The sequence below is a fragment of the Neltuma alba genome, unplaced genomic scaffold (genome assembly GCF_004799145.2).
Source record: "Neltuma alba isolate B1F8T4 unplaced genomic scaffold, ASM479914v2 tig00005422_pilon, whole genome shotgun sequence".
Taxonomy (NCBI): Eukaryota; Viridiplantae; Streptophyta; class Magnoliopsida; order Fabales; family Fabaceae; genus Neltuma; species Neltuma alba.
Window position 1 is genome coordinate 6,987 of NW_021634106.1, and position 23,046 is coordinate 30,032.

Below are 23,046 nucleotides of genomic sequence, written 5' to 3' on the forward strand. Positions count from 1 at the left end.
GACCAAAAAAACTCCACTGGCAGCCACCACGCCGGTGGTTGGTGCTAGCGGCCAATCGCCTGTGGTGGCCGGCCATCGGTTAGGGGGTGAGCTTTTTTTTAAAAAAAAGATACAATTTTTATCATTTTACTGAATTTTAAAATTTTAATTTGGGAAGGACTTCTCTCTGTCATTAAATTTTCTTAGCTTTTCAAATTAAAATATCATATATTCTATCTTCTTTATCTGTCATTTTTCCTATTAACTATAAACCCTTTAATAATCGACTCCACATCAACAACGAGCCACAAATCCTGATCCTCGATGCTAATTTAATCCTGACCGTTCATTCTTACACCCGTTAACCCCCAGTCTCTCTGTCCCTGTTTCTGGGTTTCTGCTCTTTTGGGTGAGCGACTGCCATGCCCACCTCTCCTCTCCGTTTACTGTTGGCTCCTCCGAATAAGCAATCGCCATTGTCGGCGAGCTTCCTCAGGGCGAGCAACACCCTTTTTCGGTTATTCTCTTTCCTCTCCATTCATGGCTCCCTTCCTCTCTTCTTTCTCTAGCCATCGACATCCCGGTACTGGTAATCGGAGGACAATGATGCGTGCGGAGGGATGAAGAAATCTTTGGTTGGATTATGGAGGTCTAAGATGAAGGACAATGAGGTGCTTCTTGGGTTCTTGCATATAATTGATCTACTCTGATTTATGATGTTTATTTTGTCTAAAGGGTCGTCCTATTGTGGATTCATTGCTTCCCATATGATTTTTTTTCCCCTTTTATCCAAATCTTGATTCTTGATTCGTTGGTCTAGGACGGAGGTATAAATCTGGATTTGAGTGCAATTGATGTGGGATATTCTATTTTCTTCTTATTTTTTTACTGGATTCGTTGCTGCCCATATTTGAAATTGTTTTTCAATATTTCCAGCCTTGTAATCCTTATGTTTACCCAGTTTTGTGGTTGTTGATATACAGAGAAATGTGTTCGAAGCACATTCTTAAATTGTATTGAAACGGAAGTGCATTGATACTCAGTAAACAATGGCATTGTATAAAAAAAAGAAAATCATATAAACTGGTACAATAATATTATAGATTGAAAATGAAAAATAATATAAACTAAAAGGAAGAACCGGAGTTAGTCCTTGGTTTATTTATTCGATTTCATATTTAAGAGAAGGACGGGGAAAAAGAAACTGAAAACTTGAACTAAAACTTTGAGACAATACAAATATTGAAAGCAAGTTTTCCCATCCACAGGCTAGTCGTTGCACTCTATTCTGTCTATGTTCGTCTCACCCCGCTGCACAACCTACGTGGTCCTCTAGCTGTTTGTGCTTGGCAGAGTACATTGAAATGGTGAATACAGCAGGAAGAAAATAAAAGAGGGTAGGAAAGAAAGAAGTAAATGAAGAGTCACTGTTTTCTTAGTTACTATTACAATAAAACAAGTGGCTGACAGCTAGGATGAATATCAGGTGAACGGTTGTGTTTTGAGTGGATAGAGTACAAATATGCTGGCACTTTGAGTATATGTAATAATTTCTCCTAGCTGCAGTCACTAAATCTCCTCATCTTTTGTTATTAGATCATAACACAAAATTGGAATGCAAGAGACAGCATAGCATGTAATTCTAACCAATGGAATTGGAATTCATTAGAGCTTGAAACGTTTTGCTACTTTCTCAGAAAAAATTCACTACCATATCTTCTATTGTAGAGGGCCTCCAAATGATTTCATCTCTGATGGAAACGTTGCTGAAATATATTAATATAAGCTGTGATAATATCAAACTGAAGCAAAATCACTGATTATGCCTTCAACCTCAGTGGGAGAATTAACGACTAGAACCAGAATACACAGCTTAGCTACGCACGTAGTACAAGACAGAACAAAGGGAAACAAAAGACACAATCAAACCTCACAGACCTCACCCTACGCTAGCATTCAAGAGTCTCTCACTTTTTCCATGCCTCCACAAAGACAGAACAACGGGAAACAAAAGACACAATGAAACCTCACAGGCCTCACCCTACGCTAGCATTCAAGAGTCTCACACTTTTTCCATAGCCCACAAAGACAGAACAAAGGGAAACAAAAGACACAATGAAACCTCTCACCCTACGCTAGCATTCAAGAGTCTCACACTTTTTCCATACCCCCATGCACACCCACACCACCACTATATGTCGGAATTCATTACACTAGTTTCCCCTTTTTCTGCCAACTGATATCTCTGGTTTGTATAGTTCTTTCTACCATAGGGCTAATGTCTCAGGCCCAATATTTCTCTCAGATCCCTCAAGCTCACTATTTTTGCTAAAGTTAGGCTTAATTCAAACTGTTAATGTATAGCAGCCAATTTTCATCTTATTTAGTTGGCGAAAATAGAAGTTCAGTGAAAAAACAATGTTGTGCAGTACATTCATTTGAAGAATCATTCCATAATTGTACTATTGGTTTAGTTAACGGATTTTCTCTTACTTCATATGCAGGGGTATTATGTTATTATTGTACATGAGTGATGGGCATTTGCTTTGAAAAGTATTCCAAATCCAATAGTTGTTTCTGATGGTGTTTTTGCTAAAACAACTGAGGACAATTATGTTGAGTGCTGGAATAAGCTCTAGATCAAACATAATCTAATTCCAAAATGGCCATACGCTTATTCTTCTCTAAGCATAGAACCTTGTGGTCTTTCTTTCAGCATAAACCCCATTGTTATCACTCTTCCTCTTACACCTTATCATCAGATCTTGTGAATGAGATTTCTCGTGTGCTCAGTGACCACCGTGATCCCCACCATGATTTGGAGCACTCTCTGCATCCATTTTCAACTCAAATATCCACAAATTTGGTTGAGCAGGTCTTGAAACGGTGCAAGAATCTTTGTTTCTCAGCTCACAGGTTCTTTATTTGGGCTAAGTCAATTCCAGATTTTCAACCTAGTGCTGAGAGCTCCCACATTTTGGTGGAAATCTTGGGAGCAGGCAATCAATTTGCCATACTATGGGACTTTCTCACAGAAATCAGAGAGACCCGTTGTTGTGAAATTAGGAGTGAACTTTTCTGGCTCATTTTTGGGGCATATAGCCGTGCTAATTTGCCAGGTGGTGCAATACGGGCTTTCATTAGAATGGAAGAATTTGGAGTTAAGCCAAATATTCATGATTTTGATAAGCTTTTGTTTATTTTATGCAAGAAGAAACATGTCAAACATGCTCAACAGTTTTTTTATCAAACTAAGAGTAGGTTCAAGTTAAATGCTAAGACTTACAGCATTTTAATAAGGGGATGGGGTGAAATTGGTGATGCAGAGAAAGCACTTGAGTTGTTTGATGAAATGGTTGTAGAAGGTTGTACTGTGGATTTGCTTGCTTATAATAACTTGTTAGAGGCCCTATGCAAAGGAGGTAAAGTTGATGAAGCCACCAAGTTGTTTCAAGATATGATGTCAAAAGGAGTTGAGCCAGATGCCTATACATATTCAATATTCATTCGTACATATTGTGATATGAATGATCTGCATTCAGTTTTCAGGGTTCTCAGTAGAGTGAAAAGAGGTAACCTCTTGCTAAATGTGTATGCATACAATCATATTATAAAGAGACTTTGTAAACTTGAGAAAGTGGAAGAAGCTTATGAATTGTTGGATGAAATGATTGCTAGTAGTGTCCAGCCAGATGCCTGGAGTTATAACTCAGTATTAGCTTACCATTGTGATCATTGTGAGGTCAATAGGGCTCTTAGGTTGATATCCAGGATGGAAAAAGAAAACTGTCTTCCTGACCGTCATACCTATAATATGGTGCTGAAATTGTTGATCAGGATTGGAAGGTTTGATAAAGTAAATGAAGTTTGGGAGAAGATGTTAGGTTGGGGTTTTCATCCTTCAGTTTCAACATATGCTGTCATGGTTCATGGATTGTGCAAGAAGAAGGGCATGCTGGAGGAGGCTTGTAAGTACTTTGAGATGATGATTGATGAAGGAATACCTCCTTATGTTACTACCATTGAGTTGATGAGGAATAGGCTCTTGGGTTTAGGTTTTTCAGATCAAGTTGAAATACTTACTGATAAAATGCGGCAGAGCACATCTTGCACAATCCAAGAATTAGCAAATGTTATGATGGGCACTAGAGCTCTAACAAAGTCAAGATGTGATGGGACAGACATGGAAAGTGACTGAAGAATGAAGTGGCAGTTTGGTGGATAAGGGAAATTGTTATGGTGAAGTGTGCTGGACTGTATGAACTTAGTTGTCCATTTTATAAAAGCATAGCGCTCTTAGAAGATTGAGAGTTTTGCAACTGCAATTGACCATGATGCTTGCTGTACTATGGAGATGCTAATGGAAGGTTCTGGGATCAGCAGAGCAGGTGATAGATGAAGCAAAATGTTGATGGCCTTGTTTTTTTAATCATACCTTCTCATGCCTGTTGCATTACTTTCCACCTATTGTCTTGTTAAGTATCCCTTTATTGCCATTATTTTCTTGATTGCATATGTGATTTTAAGTGACTGAGGATTTATTGAATCTGCATATTAGGATTCAGCTACATTTTCATAGATTGGTGATTATTATGGCTGAAATCTTGATATGATAATCTCGAGAATACCCTAAAAAATGAAGTGATTCCTTCTAGATGCAAATGATACTTAGTTGTCTTAGAGAAACCATTGAAGTTATTTTGCAGTTGTAAATCGAAAGTCCGAGGATTTATTGAGTCTGCATATTAAGATTCGGCTACTTTTTCAAAGATTAGTATTTATTCCTCTTTGTAGCTGAAATCTTGATATAATAATCTTAAAAGTACCTTGAAAAATGAAGTGATTCCTTCCGGACGCAAATGATACTTAGTTGCCTTAAAGAAACCATTGAAGTTATTTTGCAATTGTAAATTGAAAGTCTGACTTTGCTTTCGTTATTGCAGTTTCTCAATTCACGTTAGAGCTAAGAGCTGCGTAGAAATAACCTCAATTTATGTTAGGCCATATTATCCAAGAATTTTATTTTCCACATAAGAGCAATCTACAAAGTTCCTTCCGGAGACTCAGGGTAGAGCAGTGTATGTTTTTCGTCATAAACTTGTGATTTGGGCATATTCTTACTATAGAATGTGAGGCATAATTTTCAAGGAGCCCATGAGATAATGTTGTTTCTTAGCCTTGAACATTTGGTAACGAGTTTTGATACTAATATTGTATAAACTACGGTAAAGAAACCGAAAGCTATTGTATAAATAATAGAGATTTGGTCAAGGGATATTCTTGTCCAGAGTTTTCATTGAATTGCCCCTTATAAGACTAAAAGAGGTCCAGCTCTTCACTGCTGGGATTGTTCGCCAATGGTTCAAAGTTGAAAGATCGTATTTATATATTTCCCTAATAATTATATGACTTACCTCTGAGCTGTTGAGTTTTCTACCTTCACACTTGTGCTTATGGTTTTAGTTTCTGATGTAGGCTCTACGTAGTCTTCCTTTCGCGCTAATTCCAGGAACACTTGAAGCCCAAGGATCTATAATGAGGAATGCTCCCATAGAGTTCTGTCCTCCCATAAGAAGAGGATCTGTTTCGTGGGTTGATTCTGGACCTGAATTCTTTATCAGCCTAGCTAATCACAATGAGTGGAAGGAGGAATATACTTTGATTGGCTATATGTTCGTTATGTTCTATCTAAGGATATGGAAGTTTTGGAGAAAATATCTCAACTACTAAGCAAGGTTTGCAGTAACCTCTCCTGTGTCGGAGATGGTCCTGCTGCTCTCAGTAGTTAGTTATGTATCATTTTCTACGCTGTAAATGTAATCTGTCTAATCTTACTCAGTTACCCCTGTAACTATGAATGAATCGGCTCTTGCCATTGCTGCCGTTGGATGATGATATTTGTGTAGCTAACTGATGAAAAGGATGAAGTCTGAATCTCTCTTTTCCCCAAAACGAAAGCCAATTTTTCAGGATAAGATTTTACTGTTGTACACTACTAGAGCAGTATGAATCATTCTGCAATTTAATATCACTGAGCAACTTCACTGTGCTTGCCATAAGCATGCTTCTAAAGGAATGCGGATCATATACATCACCTTATGCTAATAAAGTTGAAGATGCGCTTGCAAGAATGATTGTGTTGAAGTCCAAAACTTTGCATTGAGGAAGAAGCTCATACTGAGGTATGAGACCTTGATTTGCGAGGATAATCTCAGGAATCCTCTCCCTATCACTGCAGGCATTTAATTTCAAGGTTAAAGAGCTCTCTCCCAAAAAAAAAAAAAAAACGATTTATTCTTCCCTATTATCTAAGAATTATGAGATATTTTAGGCTGGAACAGTTTGCTTTTCTGACAAATTTTCCCCAAAATTTTGCTGCTATAAGCTGCTGCAGTTAGATCGTGATATCCTTTGCCCATTAACATTTCGCCCTCTATAACCCTTAGTTACTCATTTATTTATTGTTTTATTGTCATTTTTAAATCAAATCTAGCTACCTTTTTATAATAAATATATTTATAATATCTAATCCTTTCATTCTGCATTTATCGTGCAGTAGGTGCCTTGCTTCTAATTGTAATTATAATGTTGAAAGCGTCAAATGGAATTGCTGAAACCTATATGAGACGTGATTTTAGGGCACTTTGAAAAACTGGTTTGTTCAAGACGATCTGAAATTGCCAATCTCACTCTTTACAAAGATTCCTATGTAGGAACCAGGATTCCTACGTCCATGCAAAATGAACATTTGAATGGAATTGCCATCCTGCTGCTCTTTATTTCTATGCTCATCTAATTACTTGGCGGTTGATACTGACAAAGATTGTTCCCATTGTTTCTGTTTGATATGCAAAGAAAAAGCCTTTCATAAGCAGCCACCATTTTTGTAGCAGTGAAGAATTTCAGACCTCTTTGCAGAGCAACCTGACCTTTCCTCTCTAAAACTTCCCTACCCCCACCACATTCCTCATAGATGGCCTTCTTTAATGAAGTCACTGTTGGAGAAAATGTATAACCCATTTCCTTGTCAACAATTACAGACCCTACAATGCTTGCAAGCCTAGTAGCCATTACTGGCTTCCCAGAAAGCATTGCTTCTAACAATGTGTGATCCAACCCTTGTGCTCTTAAAGTAGGGTTTAGGAATATGTCAATAGCATTATAGAAACAAGCCAGTTCAGCTTGATCAAGTGGCCCCAAAACCATTATATTCGGCCCTAAATCTCTGTATCTTGCAGCCCAAGGACCATCTCCAGCAACCAGAACCATGATATTTTCTTGGAACGTCCTGTTTTCTGATATAATCTGCTCTAAAGCTTCAAACATTAATGGGTGTCCTTTGTCTTTGACTAGTCTACCTGCAAGTCCTATAATCAGTGACTTAGAATCTGGAATGTTATGCCTCTGCTTGAACTCTTTTGCTTTGGAGATGTCTGGTTTGAAAACATCTTGGTCCACCCCATTGAGAATAATATGAACTCTTTCTTCTGGGATCATGTAGACCCTCTTCAGGATGTCTCCAGCATGGTCACTAGTGGCGACATGATGTGCATAATTTGGGAAGAACTTTACCTCTTCAACAACCTGCTGATAATATTCAAGATAGTGAGTAATTGTGCATATTTGAACCTTATGATTCTAGGATAATCATGATGGAGTTTAATAGATTAGGGCTATGATACAACCTGTTAGGCTCCTAAGGTTATAGTATTAGGAGAGAACTCTAGTGAGAGGAGAATCAAGAAATAGCTAGAGAATGCTCAGTGAAATAGGAAGTTGTATTTAGAATTTATTAAAAGAAAATGACAAAAAAAAAAAGAAGCTGAAAATTACTAAATATTAAATGAGAATGTCAACAAAAATTTGTTGTCATTTACAAATTAATGTTGTCAACACGAAATAAAGTGTTGTTATCATACTTGATTTGGGATTTAATAATTTTCAGCTTCCTTTTTTGTTATTTTTCCTTTATCAAATTACTTTCTAGTTACTTCAACTAAAAATATCAATGCAAAATAAATAAATTATTAACTAATATAGCACAAATGCCCTACTCTTATGTCGGCCTATTTAATCAGCCTTGTGATAGGAAGATTGGGAGACATTGCCCAGTAGTCAGTAGACCTTGTGTGTGTGAGTCAATCTATCAAAAACCACACATTTAAATAGGCGCCAATATGGTGGCCTCAATGGGGAGAAGTTGGACTTTTTAAGTAGTAGTAAAATACATATTGCTTGGTTCACTAAAAAAATTTAACTTTCCAAAAATTAAGCCTCATACTTTCCTTAAAACTAGGTAAATTCTACTTCTATGGTGTTTTTGTCTTACGAATAAACAGATAATATATTTCTTTAAAAAATAATTGTAATTTCCCAATAAATACAAAATAAACCAAACAACTTATACATTAACCTTCTGGGAAGTTACTTCTCAGTAAGTGTCATTTTCTGGGAAGAACTTTCTAGTTGAACCAATAGAGGCGTTAGTATGTAAAATCAAACTGATTACCCAATTAAGGCCATAGATGTTATAGCAATAAAATATACTAATCCACAATAAAAAGATTGCAACACAACCTTCATTGCCCTTTCGGTCAATGCTTTCGCCTGTGGTTCTTGGGGACTTCTCAGAAGTTCTTGAATGATATCAGAATGAATGGTTTCATATGCAATCCCATGCCAAGAGACAGCCAAATTACTAACATAGCGTGATCGAGTGTACCTAAGACCAACACTCTCAGTATGAACCACATCAAATGGTCTTCCTGTTGAGTTCTCTGCTTGAAATTGCTCCCAAACTGAAGCTTGATCAAGGTAACCACCAGGCGTTGGTTCTGAGAGGTGAAAATGCAAGTTGGTAAGCTCATATTCTGGAAGAGATGAATCCGAAGGCGGCGGCGACGACGACGACGTCGTGAAGATGTGAAGTTCATGGCCTCTTCTGGCAAGAGCGAGGTGGAGTGTGAGGGCGTGGCGTTCGAGCCCGCCGGCGTGAGATCTCCGAGGCCATTTCTTGACAAAAAGTGCAATCTTTAAGAGCCTTGGAGGTGGTAATTCTGATGAAAAGGCAAGGCGGTTCCATGCAAAAGGATATGAAAGGAGGTTGATGATTGGTTGATTGCTATTATAATTTGACTTCTTTTCTGTTGATAATAATTGGTTTGGATAATAGCATTGGCCAGAAAAGTGACACCAAGAGAGGACTAAGATGACGGAGAAGATGGAGAAGATGAAGACAAGGTAACAGAGACGTCGGAAACTGAACATAAAACGTTGTTCCCTGGCCATGAAAATCAGGTTCTGGGAGGCAAAAGCTGATCACGAGATTGAAGTCAAAGTCACCTATTTCTATGCATTGATTTGTTTTCATGGTGAACACACAACGAGAAGGTGGTGGGAAAGTACAAAAATGAAGAATCCTAAAATTGAGGCACATGGCTGTTCTGCTCTGTTCATGCCTCGTAGAGATTGACGAAATTATTTTAAGAGTTTGCTTCGACGACAATGTTGCTGTTTCACATGAGGTTGCCACACAACTCTGTTGTGGATGCAGCAGAGAAATTCATCAGAGTCGAGGCAGTAACTTACTCTGCGGTATCCTTATTTATTATAAGGTACTTCTAACCTCCTCACCAAAAATACAAAGATGGTTAAATTATTAAATTTGTTTGAAGACTAAAAAAAGTTAAATTTACTCTTATTTTAAATCATGAATTACATATGGAGAAGCGAACAAGAAAAATTATATGGAACTTTAAATGGGAGCAAGTTTGATGATTAAGGTCCAATTTTATCCCGAAAGTTTTTATTTTAAATTGTAGGTACTGGAATTTTTTTTTTTAGTTTACTCATCTCTAACACGTGGCAGTGCCATGTCAGCATCAACTTCCCTTCTTTCCTTTACCTCTGTACTCCCAAGTCCCAAACCCACCCCCTTCTTTTGAAACCTTCCATTCACTCCATCCACTCTGAGAAATAAATTGCAATACTTAAATATGCTTATCAGTATATAGCCAAAAATTGGTTTTAAAAAAACTTTTGAATATCCACAGCTCCCGAATAAAGACTTGCGGATAAAATTGGACCTTGACCCTCATTAAAAAAAAAAAAAATTGATATCCCACTTGAAGACTTCTAATAAGGCTGTCTTATAATAGGAACTGGGGTGGTATTATTTAATTTGATTCAAGCAAGATGTTAAGAGTTTGGCGCGAAGATTTGACTTTGAGAGCTCATAGAAGCTTCATTTGATCATGTGTATTATTATTATTATCATCATCATCATCATCATCATCATCATCATCATCATCATTATCATTATTATTATATGCGAGTTTGTAGAGGCAATTCCTTTTCTTCTTTTGGCGTTTATCCAATTTGTGTTCTTCTGCAATTAGATATTTGGTCTTTACCAACGTAAAAGTTTTGAAAAGTTGCAACAGTGGAAGTTGAAAAGGAGTACTCAACCAAAAGGGCAGTGTCTTTTTCTTCTTTTTTTTAAGTGATCTCTCCCGGTATCCCAGGCCAATGCCATCTTTCAGGCTTTTTAACATTCCTAGACTAATTTGGAACGGCACCTATAAAGGATCCCCTAACGGATGGTTTGCCTATCACTCCACGCTGCTGCGTTCCCAAACGGGATCGAATCCCTGATCTTGGTTAAGTTAAAACGACCCCACAGCTAGTCGATTTAAACACTCAGTGGTAAAAGGGCAGTGTCTTTGTTGTGTCTACATGTTCCTAAAGACGCATTTTCTTTGAAAATGCATAGCCATTACTTCGTTTCTGCCTCATAGACTGAGAAAGTCAATTGTGAAACTGGCCTAGGTGCTTATTTCATCATCTGGACCGTTCAAATCAAATTGGTCCAGATTTATTTTGTTTTTTTTGTTTGCTACATCTAACATTCTAAAATATTTTTTTAAATACATTTAATATTCTAAACTATTTTATAATGCATCTAGTATCTAAAATGTTTTTTTAGGTGCGTCGTGAAATATTTTTTGGTGCACCCAACACCAAGACAAAAAAAATCTCACTGAACCGAGATCACTAACTAATACTAATCTAATACTAATATAATAACTGTCTTTTCTGTATACTCTCCCTGATTCCGTTGCTACAGCAGGCTATACGCAATCACTTAAAAAATACTTCAAAATGTTGAATGCACTACAAAATACTTCAAGATATTAGATACATCTAAAAAAAAATTTTAGGATGCTAAATGCAACTTAATATTTTAAGAGTTTGCTTCGACGACAATGCTGTTGTTTCACATGAGGCTGCCGCACAGCTCTGTTGTGGATGTAGCAGAGAAATTCATCAGAGTCGAGGCGGTAACTTACCCTGTGGTATCCTTATTTATTATAAGGTACTTCTAACCTCCTCACCAAAAAAATAAAGATGGTTAAATTATTAAATTTGTTTGAAGATTTAAAAAAGGTTAAATTTACTCATATTTTAAATCATAAATTACATCTGCAGAAATGACGAAGAAAATTATATCAAACTTTAAATGGGTTGGTTTTAAAGATTAAGGTCCAAATTTTTCTCCGAAGTTTTTACCCGAGCTTTTTTTTTTTTTTGAATGTCATCCCAAGAGTTATCAAAACGTAACAATATTGCTCCCACCTACCCGTTAGCAAAGTTAATTTTAACTGTTTATTGGCTCAGTTATGCTTAGATGGCTTTAGCACGTAGGTATCATCATCTTCCCTTCACTCCTTCACCTCTGCACCCCCAGCCCCATCCCTTCTTTTGCAACCTTCCATTCACTCCATCTACTCTGAGAAATAAATTGCAATACGTAAATATGCTTATCACTATATACCCGAAAAATGGTTAAAAAAAAACTTTTGGATATCCACAGCTCCCGAATAAAGACTTGCGGACAAAATTAGACCTTGACCCTAATTTCTTTTTTAAAAAAATGATATCCCACTTGATGACTTCTAATAAGAAGAATTCAATTCTTCTTAAGACTGTCTTATAATAGGAACTGGGGTGGTATCATTTAATTTGATTCAAGCAAGATGTTAAGAGTTTTGCAGCAATGGCTCTGCATTTTCAAAGAAAATCGCCTCTTTAGGAACATCTTGACACAACAAAGACACTGCCCTTTTGGCTCTGCATTATCACTATACACCCGAAAAATGGTTAAAACATCAAATTTGTTGCTAATAACTTTATTAAGCTTTTAAAGGGAAAAAAAATCCTAAAAAAATACCTCTAAAATTTTAAAATCTTAAATAAAAAATGACTACAAAAATATATTGTTATTTACTTTTTAAATATTGTTAATTATTATTAAAGTGTAGTAAATAAGACAAATTTAAAATTTTAAAATTCAAAATTATTTTTTTGAGATTCTCGCAGAAAAAAAAAAATCCAATCGACAGTCATCCATCATAAGTTAAATCAAAGCGATGCGAGTGAAGTTGTTTCTAAGAGAACAATGCTTTTTGAGTCTACTATACAGACAATAATACAAGTTGATCCGCACAGCTGAAAGGCATTGCATATGAAAAAAAAATGCAATAAACTTTATGAAGTCGAGAAAATTGCATTTTATGGAAGGCCTGCAAAACGCTACAACCGTCTACACAAGAGTCAATTATTTAATTCAATTCACACCCTAACTACCCATGCAGGAGAGATGAGTCATAAGACGTGTTTGGATTTAAAGTGAGAGCAAAAAATTTTCCCCCCTTTCACTCACACCTGTTATGCTTCTAAGAAAGAATGTGAACTTCAAACCTTACGCTTAAGAAAGCCTCAGATGCCTAATGTCAATAGAGCAACAAAGTCTGATAACACAAGAGCCATAATTATAATTTTCTTCAAAAATAGTTTTTAAAAAAAATACGATCAAGTTCTTTATATCTATTATATCAAATTCTTCAATCAAACATATGTCTTGTTTTTGTTGAGTTTATAATTAATTGCTATTAAACAATACTACCTCAATCCTTAACATAAAAACTATTTTGACATTTAATTTGATTATAAATGTAAAACTTCAAATAACTTTGTCTATCTTTTACCAATACCTTACATGTTTCATTAATAATATTTGTAGCTAATACATATAATTAACAAAGATATTTTAAAATTTTCATTCATTTATCTCACTGTAGACATGTCCAATTGGCACAATGAGTGCAAGTGCGTGTGCGCGTGTGAGAATCTTATCTTAATAAAATTAATAACAATGAGGTTAGGACGTTGTATTATTATTTATTAATCATCTTTATCATAACCTTTTTCTAGACACAAATTCCAAAACAGGAATGAGAAACAAGTGCCTGCAAATAAAGTAAAATAAATTCCTCAGGCGATTGAACCAAAAAAAAAAAAAACAAAGAAAGAAACTCTTCAGGCAAAACAAAAAGGGAAAAACAACAAATCTCCATTCACAGTTTTACAATCTTCCCTGTATGCCTAAAACCACTAGAAAGATATAATGCAATAGTGAACGCAAGTGTTAATTGGGAAATGTCAAGAACGTCAAAGAACGCTCAGAATAAGCATTTGCTCATACTCTAATGATCAAACCCTAAAAATTCTAACCATCTGTCATTTTTTTACCCCGTCACCCATCATGCCCACAAAGAGTCAAACTCGCAGCCTCTTGTTTAAGACAGGGCTTAAAAGAGAGCAGTTGGTTTTGGTTGAGCCATACAATTCCGACTGTAAGAGTTACAACTACAAGGAGAGGGCAAAATAGTGAGCCATAATCATGCAGGATTATGCCTCACATTTTCATGCCAGATTCAATTAGTTCTCGTAATATATGTTTATTTATAAATAATTTGATTTAAGTACTAAGCACATATTATCCATCATCAATCTTAAACTGATCAAGTTTTCCCTACTAAGAAAGAATAAAAGACAAATGAAATCCAAAAAAGAGACAGAAAAGCAAAGACCTAACTCTAATAAACAAAGAAGAAACACAGCTGAGCTGAGCTGAACTGAACTCACATACAGATGATAATGATAAAGTGAACTCATTGGCTTCTCTAGCAATGCTCCATCATCACTTTACAACGTCCAAAAAAAAACCCTATACGTTACCCATCCATTGATCTCTCTATGATTCTGAAGGTGATGAAGGCATTCTCTTTGTCTTCTTCTCTGAAACTGCTTTTGCAAATGCCTCCACAATCCTCTGCTGCGATTCCAGAATCATCTCCGTACGCTTCATCTCCATCTCCATTCGCATACTCTCAATCTCCCTCGCCATCTCCATCTTCATCTGCTCCATCTTCACAAACCCATCTCCCAAAACCTTAATTGCACACACCATCTCACTCACAGGATCTCTCTCCCTCTCTCTTTCTCTTTTCCCCAGTCCACTCCTCTCTTTCAAAACCCTAGTTTCATAATTGGGATTATTAAAGCCATGCCCAGATTTTGAACCAGGGTTGTTATTGTTATAGTTGTACTTCTGATCAGAAATTTTCCCATACAATTTGGAATTCCCAGGTTGTGCAATGCTTACCCCATCCGGAATTCGAATCCGAAATCCTCCGCTGCCATTGACGGTGCTGCCGCCGCCGCTCATCCCATTCCGGTACAACTTATTCAAGCTCCTCGTATTGGACCCACTGCCACTTCTGAATTCCTCGTACAAGTCATTATCCTCATCGCCATCAAACTCATCGGGGCTATCATCGGAATCGTTCTCAGGTTTGACAGGGGAGGGACCTTTCTCCATGGAATCCATCCGTTTGAAGTGAACCCAAGAGGAATTGAACCTCGCAACAGGCATGTTACGCGCGCGTTGGATCTCCGTGCGGTACCGCTTCCGGAGCTTCTCCATCTTGTGACGGCACTGCACGGCGGTTTTGGGCGGCGACGCCCCGGGGCAGCGGGAGGTAACAGCATCGGCGACATCTTGCCAATGCGTGGCCTTGAGATTACCCCGGCCAAGAGAATACCACTTGTCACGGTACGCTTCGATGAGAGCGACGGTCTCCTCAGCAGACCAGCACGGCGGCGGAAGGCGGCGAGAGGATGACGAAGGCTGCGAAGAGGGCAGAGCAGGGGGAACAGCAACCGAGAGAGGCACAGCGGTGGGAGGATCGGCAGGTGGGGTGGTGGTGGAGGAATCAACCGGAGAAGAAGGAGGAGAAGCCATGGAAAAAACAAGACGGAGGAGACAAACCGTTATCCTCAGAGATTCAGATCTTATGGCGGAGGTGGCGGAGGATTAGGGCAAAGGGGTAAATGACAAGGAGGGCGGCGCAGGATAGTGAGAGGAAAGAGAGGATTTTGGGAAGAGGGGGTGGTGGTGGCGGCGGAGAAAGAAAAAGTGGGGAATGGTGACATGTTGGGTTGCGGGTGTAGGGTTAAAGGGGTGGTGGTGGGAGTGGTGTGCGGCTGATTATGAGATCTTGAGCGATGGGGAGGCCACCACCGCTTAGGTAGGGTGGGCGGCTAACGTGCGCCGGGAGATAAGGTGGCGCATGATTGCCAGGAGGTGAGGAACACATAAAAGGGCAATTACCGTTTGGATCACAACTCATATTTCAGGTAATTAGAAGGGAACTGAATTGGTAGGAGGCGAATTGGGAGAGAGGGATATCATATAGAGACTAAATAGTTTTATATAACCCAACACAGTTTTTTGTTTTGCTAATCAAATGAGGAGGGAAGGGTTAGCCTTGAGGGCAACCGGGGTGGGGCATCAGTTTTCCTTTATTATTATTATTTTAATTGAGGTGGGGCAATGGGATTTTTTCTTGCTCTTTTTTTATTGGAAAGATCATGTGAGTTTTTAAAGGAAAGATCATGTGGGCTAGAAAAAAATTCATTGAAATCAGCACAATACCACGAAATCCCATAACTTTCAAAACAGCTCTAGCTGCTACGTAAATTTGCCTCGGCTTCTTGTCTCCTATCCTCGTAAGCTTCGTTGAAGATCACATATATTGATCACCTCAAACCTTTGTTATTGAAAAGACCTTATAATTTTTCATGGATTTGGAAAGAAATATTTGAAAATGTAGACCTCATTGTCATTCATCCTAACCGGAATGTGGAAGCGAGCTCTTCTGTATTATCCAACCGCCCCTTACAGCAAAATCCTTTCAATTGGAATCCCGTGCAATGAAATTGTTCTCCGGTTTATTCCCTGCACTCTCCTCTTATTGATAATAAAGTCTTGAGTTCTCGGCCCCAAAAAGTCTTGAGTTCTCTTCTTTCTTTTACTAATATTCCTAATCAAATCCTATGGAATGGCAAGATCTCTACTCTGTCAAAGATGGCTTTTCTCTCTAGGATTAGGGATGATGAAGAGGAGGACTTGTTGAGGTTTGAGATGAATTTCTGGAGTTGTTTTGCCTTGAGTTACTTTTTGGAGCCTTAGACCTCTTTCTTTACCCAAAAAAAAATATTTATTTACCGGTTGAGACAAAATACTTCTAATAAATTATTGTTTAAATTTGTATTGGAAAGTAGAGCTGGGAAAACGGGCTGGGCCCGTCGGGCCGGCCCGTTTAAGCCCGTTTAAGTCGAGAGCCGGGCTTATATTTTGGAGCCTTGAAAGAGAAGTCGGGCTTAAAAGGGCCAGCCCTGTATGGCCGAAAAATAAACGGTCCGGCCCTGTAGGGCCGCGGGTCGGCCCGTTTAGGCCCGCCAATTTTTTTTTTTTAATTTCTGTCCTTTTTTCTTAACTTAAAAAAGAAAACCCTAACATTTTAAACATAGCATACTCTTAGTTTTACTTATCTTGACAGCTCACATAGATAGCATTCACAAAAAGAAAAAAAGAATCACTATAGTTGTGGGAAAAATAACCAAAAAAACATGAAAATTGCAAAATTTAAAACTAGGTATATTCATAAAAATATATTGTTATTTATAAGTTGTCAAAACCTATTAAAATACTGTATCTATAATTTTTACAGTCTTTATTTATCATTCTCCCATATTTTTTATACTTGAAATATAATTGATCAAAAAATCTTTTAAACTAAAATAAAGATCTATATCATTTTTATAGTAGAAACAAATTTAGAACTAAGAATGATGGACTCTTTTCTTTTTTGTCGGTATGATAAATGATTATTCTTTATGTATACTATGTTTGTTAGTTAAACTTTTTTGTTAATTATTTATAATCAAACTAGATCATCCGCATTGTAATTATCTACTGAATTTAATGCTTATTTAGTTGTTTATGTCTGTCATCTATTTAGTTTGTTTATTCAATAGACTTTATTATACTGTAATATGTGTTAGACATGATAATGTTTATATTTGTGACTCAATTTTATTTATATTTATACATTTTATTAGTAATTTTTATTGTTTCATTTTTATTATTTTGATAAAATATACAAAAAAATAAAAAAATTATTTTAATTAAAAAGACCAAAAGCCCGCGAGCTAGCCCGAGCCCGTCATCTCACGGGCCGGGCTTGAAAAAATGACTTATTTTTGGAACTCGGGCTTAAACGGGCTGGCCCGTTTAAGCCCGAGCCCGTCACGGGCCGGCCCTGCAGGGCCGGGCAGGCCCGTTTTCCCAGTACTATTGGAAAGGTGTCTACATTAAATATCAGATAATAGGTTTTTCTTTTAATGGGATACATGTATTTAGGGGAAAAAAATGTCTTTTAAAATTCTTGTGGTCAATATCTTTTTCAATTAAATATTTTTTTAATTTGAAAATCACTCATGTTAACTTCTTGTGACGTTCTTCTACATCTTCTAAACATAACTAAAGAATGTTTATTTTGATTGTACAAAGGAGGAAACTCTCAAACGCATGCTTGTTGTGTTAACTAGCATGTACTACCATGTTATACACGAGACGTTTTTTACACTATTGAGACATTAATTCCGGAATAATTAAATAAAAATTCTGCAACTACACTCTTATTACAATTCTTTAGCTACATTCTCATCAAATTATAGTTACCATGACCTCAGCTTTAGTCAGAAAATAGTTTTGTACAAAAAATTTTATATCTCCTCATCAAACAATGCCCCATTGAGATGCAGAGTACATTAAAATTAGGTTTAGAAGTATAAGCTGGTAACTTTAATACAATAAATTTACAACTACTTTTTAGATGTTTACTAATCATTTGCAAATAAAGATCGAAAGCTTCGTTGACAAATTCTCATAAGGTGCTTGTAAACTGAGCACCTTTACTAGCAACTATTCAATGAGCATTAACAATTTTATTATAGCAAGGTGGCAACTACTCTCAGAAACATTTACATGTCACGTCACACGCAGAGAGCTCATCTAGAGATGCAAAAAGTATATTTCCATATATTTGTTAAACATGTTTTTTTTTTAACACTTGGAGCTATAATTAAAAACACCTAGAAATGGCATTAGATAATCCATATGTAAATATTAAAAAAGTGGCTTTGCTGAAAATTGAACCTTCAACATCTCAGTTACTAAAAAAAACATATGATCATCAAGCCATTTAATCCAAGAATTAACATAGTGCAAATTATTCTATATATATTTAATCTCCAACATGTTTAAAAGAAAATGTCAATTTAAGAATAAAGTTGTTAACTTATTCTAATAGAGTGGTTCAATTAATTAGTACTTTACCAGATAACTATTAAAAAATTGTTAGCTTTTTTTTTTTTACAAGGAAGTTGTAATTAATATCCATTTGCAAGTGATTAGTAAGTTGGCAAAAAAAAAAAAAGGGGATTGGTAAATTTTTTAAGTTTGTTATGATTAAGTTGTTAAATTCTTGCTGCGTAATTGTGAAACGAATTACTCCACTAATAATTAGTTAACAAAAATTTATAACTTTAATTTAATAAATTTAGAACTACTTTTCAGAAGTTTACTAGTTATTTACAAACAAATTAAAGACGAAGAGCTTTATTGGGAACTTTCCTATTAGAATTAAAAGCTTTTTTATTGTTTTTTGTAAACTAAAGAACTCTGTATATGTTGCATAGCCGGTCCCAAACCTGAGTAAAGGAGAAGAATTGTGTTAAGCCCTTTGCAACCAACATAAAGCTCTATCGAATCTTTTATGACATGAATCCATGAAAAAATAGTGCTATTGCTAGATCGTTACCTGGAAGTAATGCTATATGGTTTGAGTATGGTGAGAAGTGAGCAAGAGCCGTTGTGTTGTCACCCAAAGGTAGTGTTAAATGAGTAAGAGATACCACACTTTTATGGACGGAGGCGGTTAAAGAAGTTAGTTCATGAAAGCAAGAGTAGGTTTGGCACTTAGAACATTGGGACCCTGTATAGTAAATTGAGGACGTAGTGAAAGTAATGGACAAATAAACTATTAATATTTTATGCCTCCAAGGAGCTAAAAAAAGTTGGAGAGAAGGCTTTTGAATTTACTAATAGATCCAAACTTTGGCACACAGAAAAGATAGGTATAAGGAACGAAGCAGGTATTATCGTTGATAATGATTAAAAAAAGAATGTGGTGAAAGTCAAAAGGATCAAAGACAAAATCATTTCTTTAAGAATGATTGTGGGGAGGGATACTATCAATGTGGTTAGTGCTTATGCACCTCAAGTAGGGGTAGAAGCAAATCTTAAGGAGAAATTTTGGATAGATATAAAGGGATTGATTCAGAGCATACCACTTGTAGAAAAGATTTTTATTGGTGATAATCTTAATGGACATGTTGGTAAAGAAGCAGGATAGTATGCAAGGGCTTATAGTGGTTTGGGTTTTAGAGAGTTTAATAATGAATGGCAAACTATTATTGATTTCTCCCTCATGCATAACCTCAAGATTGTTAACACTTGCTTTAAGAGGTGGGAGGAGCATTTAATCACATACCAGAGTGGAACCTCTAAGTCACAGACTGACTTCTTTTTTGTAAGAAATCTTGATAGAAAACTATGTACAAACTATAAAGTGATTCCTGGGGATGGTATGACAGCACAACATAAGGTCCTAGTCCTTAATGTACATGTTAAATGTATAAAACAAAAACGCTAACAAGTGTCAACCCTAAGGGTCAAGTGGTGGCAGTTAAAGGGAGAGAAGTGAGAGATTTTGAAAAGGACTCTTGTAGAGTAAAGGGTTTGAGAGCTACAAGTAAATGCTAATCTTATATAGATAGAAATGGCTAAAAAGGTTCAAAAGCCTACTAAAACAATTTTAAGAGAATCAAAAGGCCATGATTGGCTAGATAAGGAGACATGGTTGTGGAACGAGAATGCACAAGAGAAAGTTAGGAATAAATGAGATTGTTTTGAAGTGATACATTTGTGTAATAATACTGAAAATTAGGAAAGGTATCGCTTAGCTTAAAAAAAGACTAGGAGAGCAATGGGTGATGCTCGTTCTAAAGCTTTTGAGGAGTTATATAAAGATTTAGGCACTAAGGCTAGGCAATGCAAGATTTACAAGATTGCAAAGAATAAGGAAAGAAAAATAAGAGATTTGGACTAACTAAGATGTATATAGGACGAAGAAGGTAGATTTTTTATTACTGATAGAGGTAGGATTGATAGGAAGTCTACTTTCATAAGCTATTTAATGATATGGCCGAAGGATTGACTTATGATCTTGAAGACTTGACAATTGGAGAAGGGATGCATAATTTAGCATTTTATCAAAGAATCCAAGTTGGTGCAGTTAAGGAAGCTCTCAAAAAAATCAAAAGCAATAAAGTAGTTGGACCTGATGGTATTCCTATTAAAGTTTGAAAATTTCTGAGTGAAGGTGGTGTGCTGTGGCTTATTAAGTTATTCAATAAGATATTATACTCTAAGAAAACGCCTAATGATTGGAGAAAAAGTGCTTTAGTACCTATTTACAAGAATAAAAGGGATATCCAAAAATGTACTAGCTACAGAAAGATTAAGCTCATAAGCCATACCATGAATTGTGGGAGAAGGTGATAAAACACATGTTGAGAATGGAAAATTGTATTTTGAAAATCAATTTGGGTTCATGCTAGGAAGGTAGACAACATAAGCGATTTATTTACTATGGGGGTTAATGGAAAAGTACTGAAGCCACAGAAGAGACTCGCATATGATTTTTATTGATTTGGAAAAAGCTTATGATTAAATACCAAGAGAAGTGCTTTGGAAAGCCATGAAAAATAAAATTGTGTGTGTCGCTTATATCAAAGTCATAGAAGACATGTATGAAGGGTCACAACCAATGTTAGAACACTGGGCAGTGAGACAAAGGACTTTCTTATAAAGATTGGCCTACATCAGGTATCACCTTTGAGCCCTCATCTGTTTAACCTAGTCCTCAATATTCTAACTAAGCATATCAAAGAAGAAATCCCTAAGTTCATGATTTTTGCTAATGATATAGCTCTATTGGCTGAGTCAAAAGAAAAGACTACCACTAAACTTGCGACATTGGAGAAGAACCCTAGAGTCGAAGGGTTTTTCGTTTTAGTATAAGCAAGACAAAACATATGCATTGCATTTTTTATAGGAGACAAGCTAAAACAAATTTGGAGGTTAGACTGGGAGATCAAGTCATTCCACAAGTAAAAAATTTTAGGGGTGCGTTTGGATTAGGGGTGACAAAACTGACTTTTATTTTATCTAACTTTTACAAAAGTCAGTTAAGGTAAAAGTCAATTAGTATAATATGATTTATGTTTGGATTGATGTTTTTAAAAAGTCAGTTTGAAAAGTTTGAACTTGTTTGAATAGATAATAAAAAAGTAAGTTTAGATATGAAATAACTGAAAAGGGCATTAGTTTTATATAAGACTCAGTTAACTAATTTAAGAAGATTAAGAAAGTTAAATAAATTACTATAAAGTATTTATATTTATCATTTTTCTTTAAATTAATTCATTTGACTTATAAACTAACATGTAATCTAATTATATATATATATATATATATATACAAGTATTTTAGGAAGATCATGGAACATATAATATAATTAAGTAATTTATTTAGCTTTTTTAATATGTTCACATTAATCTATTAGGGTCTTATATTAAGAAACGAATGTAATATATCATACATATACAATTTGATAAATTTTAGAAAAATAATAAATTAAATTAATTAAATTTTATTACTTAATTTTTTTCCTTTAAAAAAATCAAATTATTGGGTCAAGATATGACGCACTTAAATACCCTTATCTTTCTTTTCATCTTCATTTTATCTTCTCTGTCTATGTTGGAAATAGCAAAAGCTAGAAAAATTGACTTTGTTGTACCAAGTCTTTTTTCAGAACCTAGATGGAAAAAATGTTGATTCAAACAAGGCTTCATCTCTAACTACACCAATCAACTCATGTTGTGCAATTTCCAATGCATTTTTTCATGTTCAATCAGTGATCCAAACATGCTGTACATATTTGGGATCAATTATTAAAAAAAACTGGTAAAATTGATGGTGATGTTAGTCATAGAATTCAAGTTGGATAGTTTAAGTGAAAAAGAGCAACACGAGCTATATATGATCAGAAAATACCTAATAAGGCCAAAGGAAAGTTTTATCGCACTACTTTGAGACCATCAATACTATATGGTAGTGAGTGTTGGGCTTTAAAAGGATAACATGAACATAAAGCAGCTACAGTTGAGATGAATATATGTTCATATAAGAAATGATAATATTCATAATGAAGATATATGCGAAAAAAGTTGGAGTGACTACTATTAATAAGAAAATAGTAAAAAATAATCACGAAAAGGCCTTTGGATGCACCAATGAGAATAGTTGATTAAACAGTATGAAGTCCTCTAAAAAAGAATATAAAAAAAAGGCTAAATAGAACACTTAATAAAATCATTAAGTGAAATCTTACAATTAACAATATATCAAAAGATACCTCAATGGTATATATAAGAGTATTTCAAATATAGGTGGTCTCAATTATTACCTCCCACCCTAAATATAAAATTCACTTTATAATATAACTTATATTACAAAAAGGATTGTAATATAAATTACACTATAAAATAAATTTTATATTTAAGATTAGAGATAGCATAAAACACAAGAAATTTTGACCAACTTTTTCTTTTTGCCATAATTACATGTTAATTTTTTTCTAAATATAAAATCTAGTTTTTAATATAATTTACATAAATCATAAATATGAA

At 35.6% G+C, this 23,046-nt stretch overlaps 3 protein-coding genes across 6 annotated transcripts; 1 reads left to right on the forward strand and 2 right to left on the reverse strand.

Annotated features, from left to right (window-relative positions):
* The first annotated feature begins 394 nt into the window (after nucleotides 1-394).
* Nucleotides 395-5,906, forward strand: LOC114747721 (pentatricopeptide repeat-containing protein At1g52640, mitochondrial-like). 4 transcript variants are annotated; one of them, XR_003740402.1, is made up of 3 exons: nucleotides 395-650; nucleotides 2,484-4,453; nucleotides 4,923-5,906. XR_003740402.1 is itself a non-coding variant. In XM_028936067.1 (2 exons), exon 2 carries the CDS (start codon nucleotides 2,642-2,644, stop codon nucleotides 4,175-4,177), a length of 1,536 nt encoding a protein of 511 aa, XP_028791900.1. In that variant the 5' UTR covers nucleotides 395-650; nucleotides 2,484-2,641; the 3' UTR covers nucleotides 4,178-5,906. The 4 variants fall into 4 exon arrangements, 2 of the variants coding, with proteins under 2 accessions (XP_028791900.1, XP_028791901.1); XR_003740403.1 differs by having other exon boundaries at nucleotides 5,489-5,906; XM_028936067.1 differs by having other exon boundaries at nucleotides 2,484-5,906.
* Nucleotides 5,907-6,723: 817 nt separating this feature from the next.
* On the reverse strand, nucleotides 6,724-9,267 carry LOC114747722 (uncharacterized). Its single transcript, XM_028936069.1, has 2 exons — nucleotides 8,557-9,267; nucleotides 6,724-7,563 (listed from the first exon to the last, which is right to left on the reverse strand). Exons 1-2 carry the CDS (start codon nucleotides 9,265-9,267, stop codon nucleotides 6,772-6,774), a joined length of 1,503 nt encoding a protein of 500 aa, XP_028791902.1. The 3' UTR covers nucleotides 6,724-6,771.
* A 4,491-nt stretch (nucleotides 9,268-13,758) lies between these two features.
* On the reverse strand, nucleotides 13,759-15,548 carry LOC114747724 (trihelix transcription factor ASIL2-like). Its single transcript, XM_028936070.1, has one exon. The coding sequence runs from the start codon at nucleotides 15,122-15,124 to the stop codon at nucleotides 14,075-14,077; it is 1,050 nt and encodes a 349-aa protein (XP_028791903.1). The 5' UTR covers nucleotides 15,125-15,548; the 3' UTR covers nucleotides 13,759-14,074.
* Nucleotides 15,549-23,046: the final 7,498 nt, after the last annotated feature.

Excerpts from the sequence above, each read along its gene's own strand:
- LOC114747721 (XM_028936067.1), top strand. The coding sequence starts at position 2,642 with ATGGCCATACGCTTATTCTTCTCTAAGCATAGAACCTTGTGGTCTTTC.
- LOC114747722 (XM_028936069.1), bottom strand. The coding sequence starts at position 9,267 with ATGGCCAGGGAACAACGTTTTATGTTCAGTTTCCGACGTCTCTGTTAC. Across the intron at positions 7,564-8,556 it reads TGACCGAAAGGGCAATGAAG|GTTGTTGAAGAGGTAAAGTT; the intron begins GTTGTGTTGCAA and ends TATTATCAGCAG.
- LOC114747724 (XM_028936070.1), bottom strand. The coding sequence starts at position 15,124 with ATGGCTTCTCCTCCTTCTTCTCCGGTTGATTCCTCCACCACCACCCCA.